The sequence below is a fragment of the Tachyglossus aculeatus genome, chromosome X3 (assembly GCF_015852505.1).
Source record: "Tachyglossus aculeatus isolate mTacAcu1 chromosome X3, mTacAcu1.pri, whole genome shotgun sequence".
NCBI classification, from domain to species: Eukaryota; Metazoa; Chordata; class Mammalia; order Monotremata; family Tachyglossidae; genus Tachyglossus; species Tachyglossus aculeatus.
In genome coordinates this window covers 25448828-25473266 of record NC_052099.1, presented here as the reverse complement: position 1 = coordinate 25473266, position 24439 = coordinate 25448828, and the positions used below count along the sequence as shown (strand labels likewise).

Here is a 24439-nt window from a genome sequence, read left to right as displayed (position 1 = left end):
CACCGGAATGACATCAAGTCCCAAGGGTGGAGATGCGAGATGCTCTTACCTTTCCTCCCGGTTCTGCCCTACACACACCCGGCCTCCATGGCGAGGAGTGGGATTGCTACAGGACCGCTGGCGCACTTGAAAACCAATTCCACAGGTGGTACTGCAGGGTGACCAAGAAGTCCAGGGTGTCCAGCCTCCATTTCTACGGAGATAAATGGGAATCACGCATTAGCTTGTGGCACTTCCCGCCTCCTTCATTCAGAGACCAGCCAATAATTCCCAGCCCGTTTTCAAATTTAATTTGCTTGCCTGGTCTTTTACATTATGCCTGTCCCTACTCCCTCACCTCTAACCCACTGTGGGTCTGAGTCATCTGCCTTTGCATTTCTTCAAAGGGTTTAGGATGTAAGTTTTGCTCCAGTACCCAGACGTACATTCATTCATATTCTCCAAGCAAACACTCACATCCCAGCCACACATACGGACACACAGACATTTTGTCTTGCCTGTCTTTATTTAATACTAACAGGTGTCTGGGAGACAGAATGGAGTAGAGAGAGAAGCGGGTCTGGGAGGTTAAGTGAAGCAAGAGAGGAGAAATGGGATTGAGATGGGATAAAGAAGGATAGAGAAACAGATGGAGGAAAGAGTCAAAAAAAGAAAGGTAAATGGGTGGAACAGAAGACATATGAAATGCTGGGGTATGTCAGGGATAGAATGGATAAACAGAGGGAAAAATAACCAAAAGCATAAATGTTTTAATTTACAACAAGTTTTACCTAGATAAACTTTTTGGATAATTTGCTATATGCATACTTTTTCACTGGAAAAGAAATAATCAGAAAAACACTTGCAGGCCCTGACTTTTCCCATAGTTAAGAACTTTTCACAGCAGTGCAAGCTGCTCTATTCCACTGACAATCAGTTAAGCTGATTAAATGTGTTGCTATATTCAAAACTCCACAGAGCCACTTAAGTCAAAGGAGAAATGAGATATTTTTATTCAAATTCAGTACCCAGCTCATGCCAGTTTTAATAGAATTAGCTCAGGTGTGTAATTTGTCTACCCATGCTACACATAGAGCAGAACAGTATGCAATAATCCAGTAGTCCAGAAATCAAACAACCAGGGACCAAAATTTAAATTTGATCATTTACATATTCAAATTTTTAAAGATGGGTTTAGAGCACGAATATTTCCTACCAGCTAAATGGTGGTATTAAGCCCACAGCATTCAATATAAAATGGACAAAATGAGCCTGTGCATTTGTTACTACCTGAGGATAAGATAGGCCTCACTGAAAGTAGCATTATCTTTTTCAAGTTCCTCCAGTACCACTTAGCAAAGGAAGGTTATGGAACATTATAGGGTCCCTTTGTATTCTGAAAAAAAATATTGCTGCACCCAGAAGGACCTGGATGACAAAACGCACAAGGTGCATTTTTAAAGTGCTAGAAGAATCTGGCTGAAGAGCACATAAGTACGCCGGCAATCCACCATGATCATTTATTTCTTATGAGGGCAGAATTACCCCATAAATTAATTCATTCTGTGTGCTTCTACAGAAGATGAAGCTCTCCAAAACTATTTTTTTAATACTGAAGATGATATATCCACATATTTTCAGAATATTCATTGATATTTGGGCTTATTCCATGCAAATTGCAAATGAATTCAACTGATTTAAGATGATTTCAAATGACTTGCCCTTTGTATGTCTCTAAAATATGACATTTTCATACTTACTTATCTCTCTCCTTCTGAGAATCAAATGCAATAGATTAAATCGCCTCATCAACACTGCAAATTGAACCGGAAGCTACGAAGCCAAGGTTCTTCTTTCTATTGTTTTCTATTTACCTACCTCATCTAGTGAAGTGCTCCAAAAAGAAAAAACAAAGTAGGCTCAAATACAATGAAATGCATCACTTTAAGTTTTAACTTTTCTATAAGAATCAGGGAATAGAATGCTAAGGTCAAAGTGATAAAAAAAATGTTGCTATTCCTGACGGGAGAGATTTGTAGAGAACAAAAACACTTCAAACAAGCCCCAAAATGGAGCAGGCTGGGAATACTTGATTTACATAAAAAAATAAACCACCTAAAGATAAGTGCTGTTTTTATCACCTTTTCCAGTGATATGTGCTGATTCCACAGCAATCTTCCTAGGATATAAGTATCAACAAGTGCAGGTCAATTACCACTGCCTGAAGGCTTTCACCAAGCTTACCACACAGGAGGAATAAGGATTGTCCCCTTTTCCAATCAATCACTCAACCAATCAATGCAATTTGACTCCTTACTGTATGAAGAGCACTGTATTAAGCACTTGGGAATGTACTCTATAGTAGAGGTTAGTAGACACAATCGCTGCCCTGGGATAGGATTCATACTTCCCTCTACTAGAGCTCCAGGGAGAACAGGAATGGTGTTCAATCTGATTATCTGACATCTTCCCCATTCAATCTATATGTGCATTTGCCTGCACTCGCATGTGCTTGAATATATGTGTCTGAACGGCCATTTGAGGTCTTAATTATTGATTTTGGTTCTGGTCATTATCCTCTTGTTCTCACTGTAATACGTTCACTAGATGTTCTCCCCCTTTTAGACTGTGAGCCCGTTGTTGGGTAGGGATCATCTCTATATGCTCCCAAGCACTTAGTACAGTGCTCTGCACACAGTAAGTGCTCAATAAATACGATTGAATGAATGAATGAATGTTTGCTCACATTATTTTGAGAAAAATATCTCCCCAGCAATTTATCTACTGCCTAATACCATATACGTTTTTCTTCCTCACGACGACCCCTAGGTATGCTTTCGAAGGCAAGGGCACAGCAGCTGTTGTAAGAGATGATTCCAGTTTTAGAATCCCTCTATCCCTGGTGTTCTCTGCATGACTCTGGGGAGGTTAATAACTGCTTTTTCCATATTAGGACAAACAGAGCAGGAAGCCAGGAGCCAACTTGTGCCGGTGTTGTTGAAGTGGTTACAGAACAAATGGCAAAAGGAGCCCTAGGCTAAGGGACAGAATGACCTATTTAAGCAAACCTCAGGGCAAGAGCAGGACGCAGGCAGTGTTGAAACACAAACCCTGCCGATCAGATTGCTTCTTCTCCTTTCCTGGCCGGCGGCTGTCAGCACACATCTGGCAAACTCGGCTTCTCTCCCTTCTACCAAGACAGTAAAACTCCAGCCCTCTAACTCATCTAACGAGGGTGAAATCAATGTACTGGCGGAGCAAATAAGGGAGGAAGGAAGGACGGGAGGAGTAGAAAGCGGAATTCAGAGCGGGTTAAAAACAAAAATCAAGATACTTCAGAAGAGGGAGGAAGTCTGGTTTGAGTCCTTAGAAATGATACTGCTGGCACATGGCAGCCCTTTCCCTGTGAACCCCCAAACTGTTACAATACTTTGGCCATAAATTTCAAGACTGACTGAGACTCACTTGGAACTTTCTTAGAAGAGTAAAACTTTCTGACTTTCACCGAAATAGCTCCTGTAAGCAATAAATTCTGCCATGGCTTAGTTGTCAAATCAAAAGTACTCACCACAGGGCCATTGTTTAGGACCGTTCAATCAATCAGTGGAATTCATTGAGAACTTATTATGGGAACAGCACTGGATTCAGCATTTGGGAGAGTAAAACTGATCTTTGCCCACAACGAATTTACAATCTAGTAGCAGTTGGGATGAGTCAGCCAAGGCCATTCCCAAACTAACCACTTGTCCTGCAGGCTACTGACGGGAAGGAATCATGCATGATCCACAGAGATCAGCAAAATGTGTTGTTTCCTATGCACGGCCCCGTCACCAATTTCCATAATATTAACTGCACCAAGGCCAACAAGTTTGACCATGTTTTAGTTTTCAGTTTGGGAACTGATTTGAAATCAGAGCTCCTAGCAAAAGAATCGTAGGTGTCAAAAACCACCAGTGCAGAAGACTGAAAAACTCATGGATTCTATGTAATTCTGTGCAGTGGGAAAGAGAGGAAATATGCAGTGAAGCAGCGTCTGCAGATGACAAGTTCTGAGTTAATTCGAGGTTGCTAACTCCATTATAGGAAAGCTTAATAACTATTATAGTATGAAGGTTTGGGAAATTTCACTACCCTCTAGACCCACATTATGAATCCAATTTCAGTAGCACAAGCAATGCAGATGTGATGTGACACTTTCACTGTGACTCTCTAGATACAGTATGAGATTTCATGTGCCCCTCCAGTTTGGGAGTTTTTGCCCATTCATCTGACAGAGTCGGCAACAAATTAATTTGTTTAATTGGCATGGAATTTAGTGAAAAATAAACATGTTTTGCATTTTGGTGACAGTACTGTTTGATTTGACAAAGATGTCTTTTTGATTGGTGGCACCTCAATTTGAGAAAACATACTCTCTACTGACAATGTGATTTTTAATTGGCTCACCTCACAATTTTTTCCCACTTCTCTCCACCTTCACACTGTTTAACACCTTCCGAAAACAGTGTTTAAACATCTTAAAAGCACTGAACCACATGACATACCTGGAGCAGTTGATGATTTCCATGCTTGGTCCCTCACACTGCCAGCCTCCACACTGAGGGAGGGGATTGTCACAGGAGCGAGTTCTACAGAGGCAAGAACCCATGATGCTACCATCTGTGTGGCTGCAAGGAATCCATGAAGACCATTCTCCAAAGTTCCCATCCACAGTTAAATTCCTTGTCTAGGAGCAAAAAGAACGGTAATAAATATTAAGGGGAAAATGGATTTCAGTGGCCAATAATGCACCTTTTCAGTGGCTTTACACTCACTGCACCCCTTCCTGACTGTGTGGGACCTCCCAGATGTCAATTACCTTCAGTCTCCCCGTTATCTCAACTTCAATACTCTTCATCATTCTCCAGTCAATCACTGGTATTCATGGAGTGCTTACTGAGTGCAGAGCACTGTACTAAATGCTTCGGAGAGGCTAATACAGTAAGTAGACATAAGCTCTGCCTTCAAGGAGCTCACAATCTAGCTGGGGGATAAAAACATTAAAATAAATTACAGGCAGGGGAAGTATCCAAGTATAAAGAGATGCACATATGTGCTGTGGGGTTTGGGGCGGGGTGAGTACCAAAGTACTCAATGGCACTCAACTCAAAGTACTCAACATTGATACAGACTCAACGGCATTTGAGATGCAGTAGAGAGGGAAAATAAATGGGGAGGTAAAAGATTCAATCCATCATATTTACTGGGCCCTTACTATGTGCAGAGCACTGTACTAAGTGCTTGGGAGTACAATATAACAGAGTTGGTAGAAATATTCTCTCCCCACAAGGAGCTTATAGTCTACAGACTGTTCACCTTACGAGGCAGGTAAATGGTTGTGAGGTGAGGCGCCAAGATAAAAGGGGCTATACAAAAGTTGGGCATTACATCAAAGCTCTTCAAGAGCTGCCCTACCCTTAGCTCCTCTTCTTTGCTCACAGTTTATCATGGGTTCTAATCCCGACTCCATCATTTGACTGCTGTGTGGCCTTGGGCAAGTCACTTCACTTCTCTATGCCTCAGTTACCTCTGCTGTAAAATGGAGATTGTGACTATTGAGCCCCATGTGAGCCCACTGTTGGGTAGGGACTGTATATGTTGCCAACTTGTACTTCCCAAGCGCTTAGTACAGTGCTCTGCACACAGTAAGCGCTCAATAAATACGATTGATGATGATGATGATGATGATGTGGGTGAGGGTCTGTGTCCAACCCAATTTGCTTGTATCCACCCCAGTGCTTAGTACCATACCTGGTACATAGTAAGCACTTAATAGTAAATACCACAATTATTATCATTATTATTCTCCTTGGAAGCCCTGCTCAGCCCAGCTGTGTCCTGTTGAACAGAGCTTCAAAATAGGTGACTGAATTTTCTCTAGACTGTTGTACTTTGGCCTGCTGTTTGCTATCCGTTCACAGCACTGGAGAAACTGCTCATAGGGTTGCATTAAGGAACACCGGGAAGTCAACGTCTTCCAGCCATGGTAAAGGATGGACAGTGCTACAGCTCTGTAGATGTTAAGTTTGGACTGGAGCCTGTGATGCACTGACATGACATTCTAACAGTCTCTCAAAGGATGTGCACGGCCTTTTTGATTCCATTCCTATTCCCTTGTCTGTCTTGGCATTCTTGGTCAGTGCGCTGCTTAAGTAACATAGTTCTGTGACAGTGTTTAGCTCTGTACTGCCAATAGACTTTTTGTTAAATATAAATAATATTTGTTACTATGACTTCACGTCAAGTACTGTTCTAAGTGTTGGGGTAGAGCAGCGTGGCTCTGTTGGAAAAAGCACAGGTTTGGGAGTCAGAGGTTAAATCCCAGCTCTGCAAAATGTTAGCTGTGTGACTTTGGGCAAGTCACTTAACTTCTCTGTGCCTCAGTTACCTCATCTGTAAAATGGGGATTATGCCTGTGAGCCCCCCATGGGACAACCTGATCACCTTGTAACCTCTCCGGCACTTAGAACAGTGCTTTGCACATAGTAAGCGCTTAATAAATGCCGTCATCATTATTATATGTCAATCAGGGCAGATACACTTCCTGCACCACATGGGGTTCACAGTCTAAGAGGTTGCATGTACAGCTTCCCAGGTGCAGGCCAAAACATTACTTGGGTTTCCTATAGGCTAATCATCAGCACACACCACCAGATTTCCTGAAGTGTTTTTGTTTTACAAACCTTTGAATATTTTTTCGGTGCATATATATCCACTGTTTCTAGAGGGCAGTCACCTTCAATCAGCAATTCTTGAATAAATGTCCATTGGAATTCGCATCTCCTCCAGGAAGGCTTCCCTGAATAACATCTCATCTCCCAATCTTATTTTTTTCTAACTGTACTTATTATGTTCCAGGCACTGTAGTAAGCACTGGGGTAGATGCAGCTAATCCATGTACTCGTGGGGGTCACAACTTTAATCCCCATTTTACAGATGTGGTAACCAAGGCACAGAGAAGTTAGTGACTTGTCCAAGGTCACACTGGAGGAACCGGCATTAGAAATCAGGTCTCTGACTCTCAGGCCTGTGCTCTTTCCATTAGGCCATGCTGCTTCTCAAAAAATTTACCCCTCTGTTGTGTCACCTATGCAGCTGAGTTCTCTCCCCCCTAAGCAGGTACTCACCTCACCCCCATTCTCACGGCACTTGTATCTTGAAACTCTGTGGCTTCCTCCTACACATATTGCAGAGATAGGGTCTATCTCCCCATTAGATTTTAAACTCCTTGCAGCGAGTGACTGCACGCTCCTAAGTATTTAGTATATTACTCTGCATATATTAAGGGCTGACTGATTGGATGGCTGATTTTTACTGATAGTGGGGGAAGAGACCCCCACACTGAGCCGCTCTGTAGACAGGGTGCACTGAGAAACTGGTCCAAGAAGAAAGTTCGTCATTGATCAGGTGGTTTTGTGTGGAATCTGAATGTAGATAGGTCAATTCATGAAAACAGATGTCATCAATTGGGGTTCTGACACATGGGGAGATTCCAGGTCCCTTCTTACTAGCTTGTTTTTCTAATCCCATATTTGTTCCCAGAAATCATTGACGTAAAAAGCATCGCACGGTTCTGATTTTAAACTGAAAGGCTTTCAGCAACAGAATTATCAGCCCCAACATCAACAGACTCCAGATAGGATAAAGATGTGGTTGATTCCAACTTTGTGGAAAACAAGACATAAAACAAGGTGAATGCAGTAGGCCATAAAAATCCACTTTTGCTAAAAGGAAGCATGGGGGCAGGGATGTTTGCAATATCCAAACATCTGTTTCTGCTGTAAGCCAAGAACTGAACCAGTAGACTGGCCACAAGACTTGCCTTTTCTTGCAGGGTGTATACAACTTACACTACTACATTTTATCCAGAAAAAATATGTACTTCTCAAATAACTTTTAAAGAGAAGGGATTTAATTACATCAAGCAGAAGGCTTTCACTGTTTTTCTTCTGCTGCTGGCTTCCTTCCATCCACTCTACTATGGATTCCATCATTTAACTATTAATTAGACTTAAGATGCATCATTCATGTATCTCAGTGTCCCATAGAAGGGACTAACTACAACTGATATAGTTTCAATCCATCATTTCACCATCAGCAGATGTGTTTATTGAAAATAGCACACAATTCTTTGCTCACTAAAGTACAGCTGAGCTTAGCTTTCACTCTGCCATTCTTCCCAATACAACAGGAAATACTGATTTCCTATTAAATGTCAAGTCCATTAATTCTCTCTGACGTGGCTAATTGGGAGACTCAAGATAATGCATCGCTAGTCCAATTAGTGTCAGAGCTAACTAAGATAGGCTCACATAGGCTGCCAGACATGTTCAGTGGGTTTTATGTTATTCTGCAGGGATGTGGGGGTAAAAAGTAACAAAAACCCCAGTGGACAGTGTGCTCTCTCTTGAAAAGCTCCAGCAATCTCTTCCTGAAACACCTAGGATGGACATGCCTGATCTCACAGAGGGAGGCAGAGGCATGGTATTCATTTCTACAGGAAGTTTTGCCAAAACTAGAAGTAGGTTGAAGGTGATGTTGGATGAAGTAATGGACTAGAGGTCCATCATACATTTCTGGAGGAAAATTGGGACTGTACAGGGAAACACTCAGGATGGAAAATCCCTAACTATTGGTTTAGAAGTCAAGGAAGCAACTACCACCCTGTGACTCTCCAGGTCTGCTGTTGTTACCATCAGAGATCGAACTTCAGGCTTTGGGGACCGTTGATCACACCCAGCAGTGACATAGTTTATATTCTTACCACCTTGAATCCTTTCTAAAGAGAATGTGGCTTGAGTCTTTTTCTAAGGAAAATTCAGAATGACTCTGAGATGTGATTCAAATCCATCTGCCATCCATTACTGATGGTCGGTGGCAGCAAATTGCTGTTTGGAATATGGTTTTCAAATGAATACATTTACAGTTCCTTCTTTTGCCACTCCCCTAAACTGCTCTTCCTTATAGGAAAATTAAGCAGTTATCTAAATTTTGAATATATTACTCTACAATGATCACTACATTCATTTAACACACAAGTTCTCCCTGATTATTACTATTATATTGAAAGATGGTTTAACAAAGAAAAATGCACTGCACTGAATTAGTGTTGGTAATATCAGAACATCATAAAAGTTTCTACCACTGTTATGAAATACAGCATTCATTCTACTTGGGAATGTACTAGTTTCTTTCAAATTAATTTCCAACCCCCCCATGAATGCTTTATCTTCCCATCTTATCCCCAACTCTTTAAGATTGCAGTGAATACTTGCTGGTATTTAACTTTTATGGCTAGATCTTGCGGAGCTCCAGATGCACTTAGCAAGTCCCAGTTCTAATACTTGGACAAGGGCAATTCCTACACTAACTTCCTTCCCTTTGGTAAACCTGAGTTCTTAGATAACCAATCGAAATTTTAAGAGCTCATCTGAACTTATCCAAAAGCTTCCCACAAAGTAACTGAGAAGGGTAAGTGGCAAGGAAGATATTTAGGATTTAAATTCAGGGTATCAGACATTCTGCCACTGAAATTTAGATCTTTGGAATACTACTGATCCTGCAAATATACCTGAACAAACACTTTCATGTCCTAGTTTGATGTCTGATGCTTAGAAGGTGAAAAGTTCAAGAAACATTTCAGATATAAACTTCTTTTACCAGAAACTCTTGAACTGAACCAAGTTTAGGGTATAATTCAGCTCGTTAATTGACAGCTGCACCACAGAAATGCCAAGAGGTCATGAATAAAGCACAAATTCTGTAGTTGAAGGGCACCTAACACCTCACTGAGCAAAGTTAAATGTTATGCGAGGAAACCCATTGAACCAGAATCACTAAGGTTATAATATTATTTTAGAACGGGCTCAAACTCCTTAAAGTGTTTTAAACGATAATGTTCACAATTACAATTTTAAAAGCAATCAAGCACATTGGACTTTGTTAATACAGTGATAGGCACTCTCCATCTCTCTTCTCTTGAGCCAAAATGACTTAACACAAATGTTTTAATAGGTTATCTTCTCTGGATGGGAAAACTTGCTTAATTCAAAGTAACTGATTGTGATTCTGGTGAATCCCTGGGCCAATTTTTTTCCCCACGTTTCAGCTCTTAATCCTCCCCCTTTTGGACCTCCTTATCTGGAGTCTTTAGTTGTAATTGGATCCAAATGTTTTGGGTTACATGCTAAGTCCCAGATGAAAAACAGCTTGGCCTAGTCAGAAGGACCTGGGTTCTAATCTGCTTGTTTGACTTTGGGCAAGTCATTTCACTTCTCTGTGCCTCAGTTTCCTCATCTGTAAAATGGGGGTTAAGACCGTGAGCCGTATGACTTCACGTATTCAGAACCACAGAAGAACAACCAAAAAAATCTGAACGCTGAATAAAACATCTTCAATATTACTGGGTGACCTAAGAAAATGACTATGAAATACGGGGAAATAAAACCTGTAAGGAAAAGGTCAGAGACTCTGGAGAAGAGATTGAGGGGGCAACTCAATAGCTGTCATCAAATCCATGATGGCCAGCTGTTTTTTAATCCTATAGAGGTTGAAGTCTTAAAATGGAGCATGAGAAATTTAAATAAGAAAGAATCCCCAGTCTTTGAGGGTGATTAAACACCAAAATAGTCTATGAAGAGAGGTTCAGAATCGTCTCTATAAATTTTAGCAAAAGGAATGGACTCTCACCCACATGGGGTAGTTTAGATTCAGTCTGATCTGGAGGAACAGGATGGATTTAACAGCCTTTCAGCCTCATAATTTTACAATTCTGGGAACAATCACTGACAATGCGGCAGGAGAAGAGTTAAAAGCAGATCGCCTCTACTCCATAGTCTAAAAGGACTGCTTGACTGCAAAATCCCTAAGGGAGGCCATGGTTGCAGAAATTATGACGGTGCAAAGGGCAAAAAACTCTAGCTGACTAAATGGAGCATTAAAAAACAAAACAGTGGAAGGATAATCAGTTATCAGAGAAAGGCTGTTTTCTTTTATGATGTCTTTTGAAAGCAGAAGATCATCTTGAGATTCTTGAGAAGTGCATTCTGTGGTCAGTGAACGCAGCACTACACAAGTCTGCAGAGCACAAACACGATCAGCAAAAGAAGGGCCTGAAGCAGCATGGCTTGGATGAAGTTATGAATGTAAGGCTAGGAAATACTAACAGAGATTTGTTTTCCTGAGATTGGCACGCAATCAGAGCACTTTAAGAGGCCATTGACTGTTCTAGTACTTACTGGACAAACGGAAATGCTCTGTTCCCACTGACTCATGCTTAGACTCTCTTCCAAGGTCGTGCATTTCTTCATCACCACATCCCAGCCACAGTAAGGATCCTGGGCTCCGATACAAGCGCTGCAAATACAAACACCAAAGGTCAAAATCAGGGTACCTTCTAGGTGCACAAACTCAACATGTAGGGAACGGCTGCCCATGGCAGGTCAACCCACTCCCAAAGAGACTAATGAAAGATTAATTTTGTGGTAGATACTTGTGTTTCCATGACTGGATTGGAGCCGGCTCAGCCCGTTTCAGTTTGGGACTTGACTTCTTATGCGGATTTCCTAACTCCTGGAGGAGTTCAACCACACTCTTTCTAAAAAAAATACTTCTAGACTGTGAGCCCACTGTTGGGTAGGGACCGCCTCTATACGTTGTCAACTTGTACTTCCCAAGTGCTTAGTACAGTGCTCTGCACACAGTAAGTGCTCAATAAATATGATTGAATGAAAAAAAATTGTATTTGTTAAGCACTTATGGTGTGTCGGGCACTGTTCTAAATACTGGGATAATCAGATCAAACACACGCCCTATCCCACATGGGGCTCACAGTCTAAGGAAGAGGGAGAACAGGCATCGAATCCCCATTTTATGGTTGAGGAGACTGAGGGACAGAGAGGTTAAGAAACTTGCTCTAGGTCACACAGCAGGGAACTGGCAGAGCTGGTATTAGAACTCAGATCTTCTGATTTCTAGACCAGTGCTCTTTCCACTACTACTAGCCCATATGAGGATTTCTCTTATACATGTCTGATTTCTAGGCTACATTTTTATAAATTCAAGATGGTTTAATAATCTGACCCAGAATGACCAGAAGGACTTTTGTTTCTCATCTTCCATCTTGTCTAAAAGAAATAAAATCAGATCTGAGCATGATATAGTTTTGCAAGATGAGCTCCGAATGCCGCATTATAAAGACTCTTCCTTCAAATGCAGAGCTAGTGACACATCTATTATTGATGAAATGTGTGTTTAATATTGCACTGTACAATTCTTTCAATGCAAATGCTCCAAGACGTTCATTATACTATAACTATACTCAAAAGATGAATCAAAAACACAAATTACTTCTTATTCTCTCACTAAGATAATAAGGAACCCCTAATACTCTGCATCACAGCATTGATGCAAACAGAAATATTAATCCAAAAACACTGTCATTTTTCCACCCAGGGTAGACTTCTGGATTCAAAGTCTGAAAAACAATATACAGTCTTGGCTATTGCATATTGTTTTAAAACACACACACACACACACACACACACACATCTTGTGCCTTCTTTAATGTCAATAATTCTTCAAATTCATAACTTCACAAAATGTTAAAATTAGCATTTTTCCTATTCAGGATATGTGTATATATACATGTATAAATACATATTCCATATATGAAACTGTTTATTCTGCATTAAAAAGGTCTGCAGGGGATTTTAATGGAGTGATATTCCATATTTTATGTTATGAATTCAAGAGTACTTTTCTGCATGCTCAATTTCAATATATTATTTTTGGAACTGAGGTTCATTTTAAAGTGATATATATGGAAAACTGTGGAGTTGCTGTTAAAAGGAATACCATGGGATTAGGAAACTTTTCCACTTCTCTTTTACCACTTTAGAATGTTTTCCTCACCATCACTGTTTGGAGAGCATTATAAAAATATATCCTTATCATTTCTTTAAGTGAAAGAAGCTCAATTTATTCTTGTTTAGTCCTCATCTTGTCTGAGTTCAGGAGCATCTGAACTTAAAGAGGGTCCTTGGCTAGAAATCCACAGTGTACTACTCTTTATGGTTTGAAGACAATCCACTTGGCAGATCTTACACTTTAAAACTACAGACAGTCAAGGAGGCAAAGTGTACATTCCTGTATCAATGGAGTCATGAGACAAATACATTAGGCAGGAAGACAAACTTTTCAGATTTTCTAGAAATTTGAAAATGATTTCAAGTTTATTACCATTGGTTTCCATGAATTCTGGATTACCAGGGAATAAATTGAAGATTTCTGGCTTCTTCTAGTACCATAATACTTATCACTGTGATTTACTTTGAAATTATGAATATTAAATAGGACAAGACTATGTACGTGTTCAAACACACCACTGATTTAGCCCTCACCCTACCGTGCTGTGTTTAAACAGAAACATTGGCTTCCACACGTGAGTTTTAGAAAGTTCCTTCCTAGCCTGAAATCTATTGCATTCATCAAGGCAAAGTTATGTTGCCTGTGTTATCCAAAAATGTAGCAGAATATCTCCCAAGGTCTGCATCCGTATATGACACAAAGGCTACATGTATGATAGGGTCCTGGATTTGAGATTCTCGGATTAAGAGCCTGGGCGCTGACAGGGAGTTTTACAGCGACAGTCGGAGTTGCTATAATATGTACTTGCATTATGTAAATAAGGATGAATACTGTCAAAAAATCATGGCACTGTCTGAATGTAACACAATCCACTAATTGACACTAGGCTTGGTGTAAAGAGAAATGGCTGTGGCTATACACCTGGTGACAATCTAGCCATGCATTCAATGTAATGTATCCTTAATGCAAAATTAATCAAGAACACAGCGATCACATTACGGAAGAACTGCTTATTGTTTTGCTAACCACAACTCGAAGTTAAAGGAAACAATCTGAACACTTTACTTATTCAAATATTGTTATATTAAGATTCTTCAAGAAAAGACTTCCTAAGCTCCTTTACCTATTACCTTAATGGAACTGAGGAGATATACTGAAGGGATAAGCCAGGACAGTATAGACATGAGGCAAAGATTATTCATTCTAAATCTCCATTCTGAAGACAGAAAAAAGCTAAACTGATTCAAACAAGAAGCAGCGTGGCTCAGTGGGGAGAGCACGGGCTTTGGAATCAGTGGTCATGGGTTCAAATCCCAGCTCCGCCAATTGTCAACCGGGTGACTTTGGGCAAGTCTCTTCACTTCTCTGTGCCTCAGTTACCTCATCTGTAAAATGGGAATTGACTGTGAGCCCCCCCGTGGGACAGCCTGATCACCTTGTATCCCCCCAGCACTTAAAACAGTGCTTAGCACATAGTAAGCGCTTAATAAATGCCATCATTATTATTATTATTGAGAAGTGTAAAATTAACACAAATAATATAAAACTTGAAATTACAAGCTGTGATTTCAAATTTCAACGCTGTTTTAGAGGATTACTATTGTAAACTATTAAGTTTTGGGCTAGCAATATCATGTCCTATATATTGGCGTAATATACATCATGCATTTGTTCAGTACATGGTAGATTTCACACTTTAACAAGAAATACTTTGGCAGCCACTGATGCATTTCTTCCCAAAGGTGGAGCTCACAAAGGCTTAACTCAGTATGATCAAATATAGGAGCATTCATCAAAGCTTAAGAGCAGAATTCTGGCTTCTAATTAGTTGCTGCAGCCTCTTAAGCCTTGTCTCAAATTTCCCCATTTGTGGGCAGGAATGTATGTGTCTGTTTGTTGTTATACTGGACTCTCTCAAGTGTTTAGTACAGTGCTTTGCACACAGTAATCATTCAATAAATACAATTGAATGTGTGAGTGAGTGAAAGGAAATTGGCAGAAATGGTAACAACATTGTTTGATATGGATTTGGAGGAAAGAGAGCAGATACTTGCAAAGAATAAAACTCTTAATACTTGACTTGCCTGAATCTGAAATGTGAAAAACCAAGATTTTTTTTTTTGTATATTCTTGGTGACAAGTCTTAGGAGTGGATGGATTCAAAAGCAGAATAGAAGTACAGTTTTTGAAAACTGGTTAAAATGTATGACAACTTAATTTCAATACTCCTAATTTTAGAGCCCTAAAAATTAATTTTTGAAAGCATATCTTGAGTGTTCATTAATTGTTTGGGATAAAAACAAATTTGTATATGGGAACAACCAATGGGAAGAAAATGTGTTCTTTGGGCTTTAAAATCTCACTCTAGAGTGGTCGATTACCTTCACTGTCACATGCATTCTCTAATGGATCTTAGAGATTTAGGTATAAGCTTTAGGAGCAATCTAGCACAAGAGATGTGGGGATGAGCCTGACCGATTAGAGATGAAATGAAGCCAAGCAAACACCCTTTGTTTTTTTGAGAAATAACTACCTGAAGATAAACAACAATTTAAAAACTGAGTGAAAGAATAATTCTGAAAATACTTGAGTGGGCCACTTATAAAGCCGCATCTCTCTTAGTGATGTTGACTCAGGCTATACTAAATTCACAAAAATAAACTCCCCTTTGTGTACTCTACGATCAGACATAAAATTGAGTTGCACTGCCCATGCTATCCAAAGACAGTGTGCTGGAGTATTCAAATGTAGCTGTCGTTTTGGACTTGGTGGTAGGGAAAAGTCAATGAGGAAAACTGTTTTTAAGAATGTCAGCAGCTCAACAGCAAAAATAGACCCACCATAATCTTAACCATTCTAAATTCATGAGGTCCATTAGTTTAAATGCTTCATATGTAAGCAAACTCAACAGAGTATTTAACAGAACTCTCAAAGAATTTCCCTGATTGCTTCTTGAAGATTCAGGGAGAAGAACAGGAGTGAACGAGTCAGCCGAGTACTGGTTTAAGTATTCATTCATTCATTCAATCATATTTATTGAGCACTTACTGTGTGCAAAGCACTGTACTAAGCGCTTGGGAAGTATACGTTGGCAACATTTAGAGACATAGGTTATGACTCTGAAAAAGAAGAAAGGGAAGGTCTGCTGCAGGTGGGTGATCTTTTCTTCAAGGTCTATTTCTCTTCCTGTATTGAAAACAGAGTATTAGGTGTAAATCTGTTCAGTATGGCTGAGCCCTGGGGTAAACGGCCACCAGACAATGCCAAAAAGCTCATTATCGTGTATTTAGCCCAGTGCTTAGCACAGTAATCGGCATATAGTGAGAACTTAATACATAATAATAATAATAATGGTGGTATTTGTTAAGTGCTTACTATGTGCCAAGCACTGTTCTAAGCACTGGGGTAGATACAAGATAATCAGGGTGTCCCATGTGGGGTTCACAGTCATAATCCCCATTTTACAGATGAGGTAACTGAGGCACAGAGAAGTTAAGTGGCTTTCCCAAAGTCACACAGCTGATAAGTGCCGGAGCCGGTATTAGAACCCACGACCTCTGACTCCCAAACCCAGGCTCTTTCCCCTAAGTCTCGCTGCTTCTTATTAAGAAACAATAACACACTGTAACATTAACTGGTTTCAAGTAGCAATGGTTGTATTTTTACTTCAAATTTACCTAATGAAATAAATTTAAGATTTCCAGTGTGAATTAACTTGCTTAGACTGGTTATTCCATCTAAGCATTCACCAGAAATTCATCAGCATTAATTTATTAGGGGTTCAGCCCTATAAGTTAGAAGGACTATATATTCATTTCACAAATGGTTGAACTGAAGTCCTAGGAGAATAAATTATTTAAACTAGATTTGGTGGTCCATAAACAAATATATGATTAATTAGAAAAAATGCTTGCTTATTCCTCATGCATACCTCTCTGAATGTATTAAATAATTCATGCTGCACGTTATGATTTTTCCAATGAACTTAATGAAATTGTATTTTAATCACTGTCTATGTTTTAAATGCCAACATACTGGATTATTACCCAGACTATTACTAAAACAGTGGTTTTAAAAGTCTGAGATTATTCATGTGTTTTTTCACATTTTTTCTTCTCAAATTACTGATTTGCAACCCTTGACTGAAGCGGAATGAAACTGTCAAACATAACTTTTATTTCCACACACAGCCTGAAAACCAGCAGTCCTTTGGCTGAAAAGATTTTTTTCAATGTTACGCTTTCCATTGCACATGTCCTAAAGGTGCTAGCAGGGGAAACCAAGAGAGAAGGAAGCCACAAGAGGCTCAAGTGCCAAGAACAAAACCAAATGTATTTCTGGAGTCCAGAAATTCTAGCTTGTCTTGAGAGCTCTCCTTTCATTTGAGATTTGATGCCAACAGTGCTGGACATCTCCATTCGGAATGCAGCCTCACACTGTTTTCTCCTGCTAATTCCAGTGTGCTTCAATCAACTCAATCCCAATCTTGGCCATCTCGCGGTGACATTTTCTCCAGAAGAAAAGGGGAGCACCCACCTCAACTCAGCTTATTTTAGGACACCAGACCTAAGAAGCTACTGAAAACTGAGCTAGTGAAAAACACCTCAGTGTGTCTATAGGTGGATGGCATGTTAACCTGTACACCTAAGATGACCATAAACTTACATCAGCAAAGTAGGATATTTCAGGAAAGTTCAGGGACACAGGATCTGCATTATATACTAGGAACAAGTCCTCTGAGCCATGACATCTCCCAGTTAATCTCACCTTAGTCAGAACATTTATATTTTTGGTATGTTGGCTGGTTGTTTTTGCTCAGGCAGAAGACAAAGTTTACAGTCACAGCTAGAACTCAGTTGATGCTATAAACTTAAAATAAATGCACACTTTTGGATGGCAGCAATCACAACAAATTGCTGTTCATAATTGAGCCCGTTGTTGGGTAGGAATCGTCTCTACCCGTTGCCACATTGTACTTTCCAAGCGCTTAGTACAATGCTCTGCCCACAGTAAGTGCTCAATAAATACGACTGACTGACTGAATAAATAATCACCTCAATTGCTGCTTTCTATTAATCAATCACGGTATTTATTGAGCACTTAATGTGTGCAGATCACTGTACTAAATGCTCGGGAGATTACAACAAACAGAGTTCATAGACACATTGGAGCTTACAGTCTTGATGAGAGATGAGAACTTGCCTTTACTGGCCCACTTTTTTGGCCATATGCATGACTACTTGCATATATATCTCAAGCAAGCACGAAGGCAGTGTATAGAGGAGCAGCATGGCAAAATGGAGAGAGCAACTGTACAAAGCGCTTGGGAGAGTACAATATAACAGAGTTGGTAGCCATGCTCCCTACCCACAACTAGCTTTTCCGGTAGTTTCACCAGAATTGAGTGTGAGACATTTTTATCATCAAATGGCATCATTAATAGTAGGTGTTGGTACAGCAAATTTGTTAGAAAACCAGGCCAAAGTCAAAATAGGATGTTTAACAATCGTTGGCAGGAGCCTTGCCGAGAAGGGAGCTTGGACTACAAACCCTATAATGCAAAGCAGCAAAATGTCCCAGGATAATAATAATAATTGTGGTATTTGTTTAGCACTTACCACGTGCCAGGCACTGTATTACAAGCTGGAGCTATTTGGATATTCTGGGAGGAGACTGGTGCCTATGCCAATCCTGGCAAAGCCCCAAACCCCAAGGATGGGGTCAGAGTCTCCTCAGAAAAAAACAGGAAAGGAAATTCAGGTTTTGCCTTGCTGCAATAATAATAACAATAATAATAGTAATAATGATGATGGCATTTGTTAAGCACTTACTATGCGCAAAGCACTGTTTTAAGTGCTGGGGAGGATACAAAGTGATCAGGTTGTCCCACGTGGGGCTCACAGTCTTAATCCCCATTTTACAGTTGAGGTAACTGAGGCACAGGGAAGTTAAGTGACTTGCCCAAAGTCACACAGCTGGCAATTGGTGGAACTGGGATTTGAACCCATGACCTCTGACTCACAAGCCCATGCTATGCTGCTTCTCTACATCACATTACTGTAATGTGCAGTGCTTCTCTGCCACCCAGCGAAAAAAGCTTGGACATCATAAAGTATTTCTCTCTGCTTAAGCCATATGTGGGTGAGAGGGAAGATAAGTCAAGTTCATTTGGGGTGATTTTTAGGCTAAATCCTTCTCCAACCATGACAGTAAACTTTTAAGGGACTGCATGGCTGAGAAAGGTAATCAATCAATCGGTCATAGTTATTTCATTCATTCATTCATTCAATCGTATTTATTGAACGCTTACTGTGTGCAGAGCACTGTACTAAGCGCTTGGGAAGTACAAGTTGGCAACATATAGAGACGATCCCTACCCAACAGTGGGCTCACAGTCTGCACAGCATTGTACTAAGTGGTTGGGAGAGTACAATAAAACCATAAAACAGACATTTCCTGCCCACATGAACTTATCATCTAGAGAGGGAGACAGACATTAATATAAATGAATAAATTACTGATCTGCATAAATAAGGGTTGTGGGGAAGGGAGAGGAGATAAATAAAGGGGAAAAGTCAGGTGCCACAGAAGGGAGTGGAATTAAAGAAAAAAGGCCTTAGTCAGGGAAGGCCTCTTGGAGGAGATGTGCCTTCATCATCATCATCATCAATTGTATTTATTGAGCGCTTACTATGTGCAGAGCACTGTACTAAGCGCTTGGGAAGTACAAATTGGCAACATATAGAGACAGTCCCTACCCAACAGTGGGCTCACAGTCTAAAAGTCTTCAATAAGGCTTTGAAGATGAGGAGAGTAATTGTCTGTTGGATATGAAGAGGGAGGGTGGTCAGGCCAGAGGCAGGATGTGGGTGAGTGGTTGGCAAAGAGATAAGACTGAGGTACAGTGAGAAAGTTAGCTTAGGAGCGAAGTGTGAGGGCTGGGTAGGAGAGTAGCAAGGTGAGGTACCTGGAAGTAAGGTGACTGACCACTTTAAAGCTGATAACTGAAATTCATCAGATTGGCACCTGAAGTTTTGAACCTTAATAATACTAAATATTTCCTTTAAAAGCACAATGTCGGCATTTTCTGTTATTCTGTTCAATTTGTGGTGCCGATTAAATCCGAATTTAGGTCATTATCTTGTTTAGGAATTTGGATCAGCCACGGTCTCTGCAATCTTCGCACAACACCCAACTCAAAGCTGGAGGATTTGATGCCGTATTCTCTTTGGATCACAGGGTAACAAATAGTTTTAGCCCTTCTTTGGAGGAAAACTGCTAAGCAGTCCTAATTTCAATGCTGTGGAAAAAGAGCTTTGGAGTCTAACAGTGTTAAAGGTCTTTTCAATCACAACCACATCTCGAGAAAGCACTCACCCTCACCAAATGCAAATTCTAGGAACAGCTTTCATCATCTAGCTAGCTAGATGTATCTAAGTTCTGCATCCCTCATTAGCTTGTAATCTCTGTGGTTTCCTTTCTAATTCCTCTACTAAATTCCAAACTGTGCTCTGCCCACAGGGAGTGCTCAACGAATCTTATCTAAAGCAATAAACAGTGAATCCCAGAGCCATTGGAATTGTATTCACATGCCTTTCTCTATAGACAGTCTCCCACACTGTTTCTCCTGCTTTCACTCCTTTTCCTCCCAACCGTTTCTACAGTTTGAAAAATATTTTTTATTCTGTTCCCAGTTCTCCCCATGTGACAGAACCCTATTCTTTAGAAATCACTAGTAGTTTGTAAATGTCAAAAATACATTGCCCCTGACTTCTCTTTATTTCCTTTCTCTGCCTCACTTTATAACTATATAAAAAAGAAATAAACCAAAAATCAACAGCAGAGTGTTCAAAGCCCAGCATGTGCTATGACCTCTGAGGCTCTGTTTGACTAGCTACCGCTTGCCACTGAGCTGCCTCAGCTTCTTGTTTCTCCTTCCTTCACCACCACTTTCCTAATAACTCTATAACACACTGTGACACAGGGGGCCATAGAAATCTCAAGGTCTCCAAGTTGCTGTAAAAAAAAAACAACAACAGCTGTCAATTCAGGACCTGTTATCTCCTCGTCTGACCAGTGCGAACTGGTCAAAGAAATGTACTGAATGCATACACACAAAAAACATTAACAAAAAGGTATAGTGAAACCTTAACTACTAATTATTTTTTGAAATTTTTGATGGTATTTGTTAAGCACTTACTATATGCCAGGCACCGTAGATAAAAGGTCATCAGGCTGGGCACAGTCCCTGCCCCATAAAGGGCTCACCGTCTTAATTCCACATTTCCCAGACGCGGTAACAGGCACAGAGAAGTAAGGTGACCTGCCCAAAGTTATACAGCCCAGAAGCGGCAGAGCCAGAAGTAGAACCCAGGTCCTTCTGAGTCCCAGGCCCGTGCTCTGTCCACTAGGTCAAGCTGCTTCTCACATTTGGACAATTCTCTTGAATGCCCACTTTATCAAACAAAAACTCCTCACTCTTGGCTTCAAAGCTCTCCATCATCTTGCCCCTTCTTACCTCATCTCCCTTCTCTCCTCCTACATCCCAGCCCTCACACTTCGCTCCTGTAGCGCTAACCTTTTCACTATGCCTCGATCTCGCCTGTCCTGCCATCGACCCCTGGACCACGTCCTACCTCTGGCTTGGAATGCCCTCCCTCTTAAAATCAACCAGACACTCTTCTTGCCACTTCAAAGCCCTAATGAAGGCTCACCTTCCCCAAGAGGCCTTCCCAGACTTAGCCCCACTTTTCCTCAGCTCCCCCTCCATTCCTCGTCACCTCGACTCCCTTTTGCTCTTCCCCCCTCTCTGCACCACAGCACTTGTATATATGCATATTCCTATAATTCTCTTTATTTATATTGATGTCTGTTTACTAGTTTTGATGTATACATAACTATAATTCTATTTATTTAAATTTATGCCTGTTTTACTTGTTTTGATGTCTGTTTTCCCCCTTCTACACTGTAAGCCCGGTGTGGGAAGGGACTGTCTCTCTTTATAGCTGAACTGTACTTTCCAAATGCTTAGTACAGTGCTCTGCACACAGTAAGTGCTCAATAAATATGATTGAATGAATATCCAAATACTACCAGCAATAGGGCACATATATGCACACGTTGAATTGTACTTTCCCAAGCGCTTAGTACAGTGTTCTGCACACAGTAAGCCTTAATATGATTGTAAATAACACTGCATATAATGTCCTTTTTCAGAATATTTCATAGATGTCCTGCCATTTGTAATGTCTGCATTAGCAAGACTACACTGTCTATTAATTAATGCGCTCGTGCAAATGACCACACACAAGGTCACCCTTGGCCTCATTGTACCTACAATATGATCATAATAATAATTGTGGTTTTTGTTAAGTACTTTTTTTTGAGGGCATTTATTAAACACTTACTATGTGTGCAAAGCTGGGGAGGTTACAAGGGGATCAGGCTGTCCCACGGGGGGCTCACAGTCTTAATCCCCATTTTACAGATGAGGTAACTGAGGCATAGAGAAGCTAAGTGACTTGCCCAAAGTCACACAGCTGACAACTGACGGAGCTGGGATTTGAACCAATGACCTCTGACTCCAAAGCCCGGGCTCTTTTCACTGAGCCACGCTGATTCTCTATGTGTACTTACTATGTGCCAAGCACTGTAATAAGCACCAGGATAGATACAAACTAATCAGATCCCACGTGGGGCTCCCATGCTAGAGCATGGGACTAGGAGTCAGAAGGTAATGGGTTCTAATCCCAGCTCCACCAGTTGTCTGTTATGTGTCCTTCGGCAAGTCACTTAACTTCTCTGTGTCTCAGTTCCCTTATCTGTAAAATGGGGATTAAGACTGTGAGCCCTATGTGGGACAGGGACCATGTCCATTCCGATTATCTTGCATCTACCCCAGCACTTAGAACGGTGCCTGGCACATAGTAAACACTTAACAAATACCATAATAATAACTATTATTATTATTATACAAGCTAATCAGATCCCACATGGGGCTCAGTCTAAGTAGGAGAGAGAACAGATACTGAATCCCCATTCTAAAGATGATGGAACTCAAGGCATAGAGAAAAAAGGTGATTTGCCCAAGGTCACACAGAGGTAAGTAAGGACCTGGGACTGGAATCCAGGTCCCCAACTCCCAGGCCAATGCTCTTTCTGCTAGGCTTTGCAGCTTCTCAAAACAGTATCTTCAGAGCTATTCTTTCTTCCCTTCAGGGCCAAATTCCAGAATAAAACTGGCAGCGCTGGAACTGTTGGAGGTATTTCTTATATCATCTCCAATTTTCTGGTCATGATATCCCATCATCCCCCTCTGCAATCCCACTTCTATTTGCTTCTATTCTCTTACTCTTTTTATCAACTGTATACTTGGCAATCGATGCCTCCTCCATGTCATAGACTGTAAACTTCTCAAGCCTTGACAAGATATATCATTTACTTTTGTCATATATTTCCAAGTGCATAGTCCAGTATTCTGCATAAAGTAGGTGCTTCTTCTGGGTAACAGGAGGCTAGCATGCTTATTCTATCATAACTTGCCCTGTAAGGACTCAAACTTCATGCATATCAAATATCAAATACACACATGGAGCTTTTTTGGTTTTGTACAAACGAATGCTGAAGTGTGAGATTGCTGTTGAGTACCATGTCTCCTGACGAGCCAAGACCATTTTTTTTGGAAATTACTAGCAAGTTGTTATTATCCAGTCAGCAGCAAAATGTCAAGCTATGTGATTAATCCACTGAAGTGGTGGAATTGTGACCCTATGATCTAAAAAGAGCTGATTCATTCTGTGGCACTACTACCTGCCCCTGAGGAAGATAGTACAATACTGTACAATAGTACAATAGAAAAATATACAAATAAAAGGGCTCTGAAGTGATTCCTTCCTTTGGACTGCAATGTCCCTTTGGGCCGGTTTACCACCATTGACAGATTGACCTGGTACTTTGGGAAGTAGTGATGACACAGGAATTTTGAAAATGTACACCTTTTACCTGGGTAAACAGGCATATCAAAGCCACCACTTCAGTGCAGGAATGTTGACTGTGTGAAGGCTGACTTGGTAGGGATGATAACTGACAATGAAGCTTTTTTATGTCTTTTCCAACTAAATCTATGGCAGGCTTTGAATAGGGAGTTGGAAATGGTGATTAATTGTCTCATCAGGACAGTTTAACTATCATAGGCTTCTGTGTCAAAGTCCTCTTGTGGGCTTCTTGGCTAAGGGTAAATTAATAGATTTTTACATTAAAGTGTGAGTCATTGAGAAAGGTCAGGAAGTACTGCATCTGCCTATGAGACACAACTTCCTTGTTAAAATTCTATAATTATAAGGTTATTTCAGCTACATCCTTCACCTTACACTAAATAGACCCAAATTTATAAAGATCTGGCAGGAAATATCATGCCAGATAATATTTCTATTTAAGCTTCCATTTGATTGTCTGAGTTCCATTTCTTGAAGAGGGCGAAGGACCAAGATTCATGCCTCAAAAACAAAAGGCATGACTTATAATGCTAAGACTGAATTGGTGGTGCCTAATTCTT

General features: G+C 40.5%; 1 protein-coding gene across 1 annotated transcript in view; it reads right to left on the bottom strand.

Moving 5' to 3' along the window:
* The window catches only part of SEMA5A (semaphorin 5A), a 365291-nt gene that overhangs the window by 55408 nt on the left and 285444 nt on the right, over nt 1-24439 (bottom strand). The window contains exons 14-16 of the mRNA XM_038770347.1: nt 11256-11373; nt 4524-4705; nt 50-193 (exon numbers count right to left, since the gene is read on the bottom strand). Of these exons, the coding sequence (XP_038626275.1) occupies nt 50-193; nt 4524-4705; nt 11256-11373 (444 nt within the window). The remainder of the gene's footprint in view (nt 1-49; nt 194-4523; nt 4706-11255; nt 11374-24439) is intronic.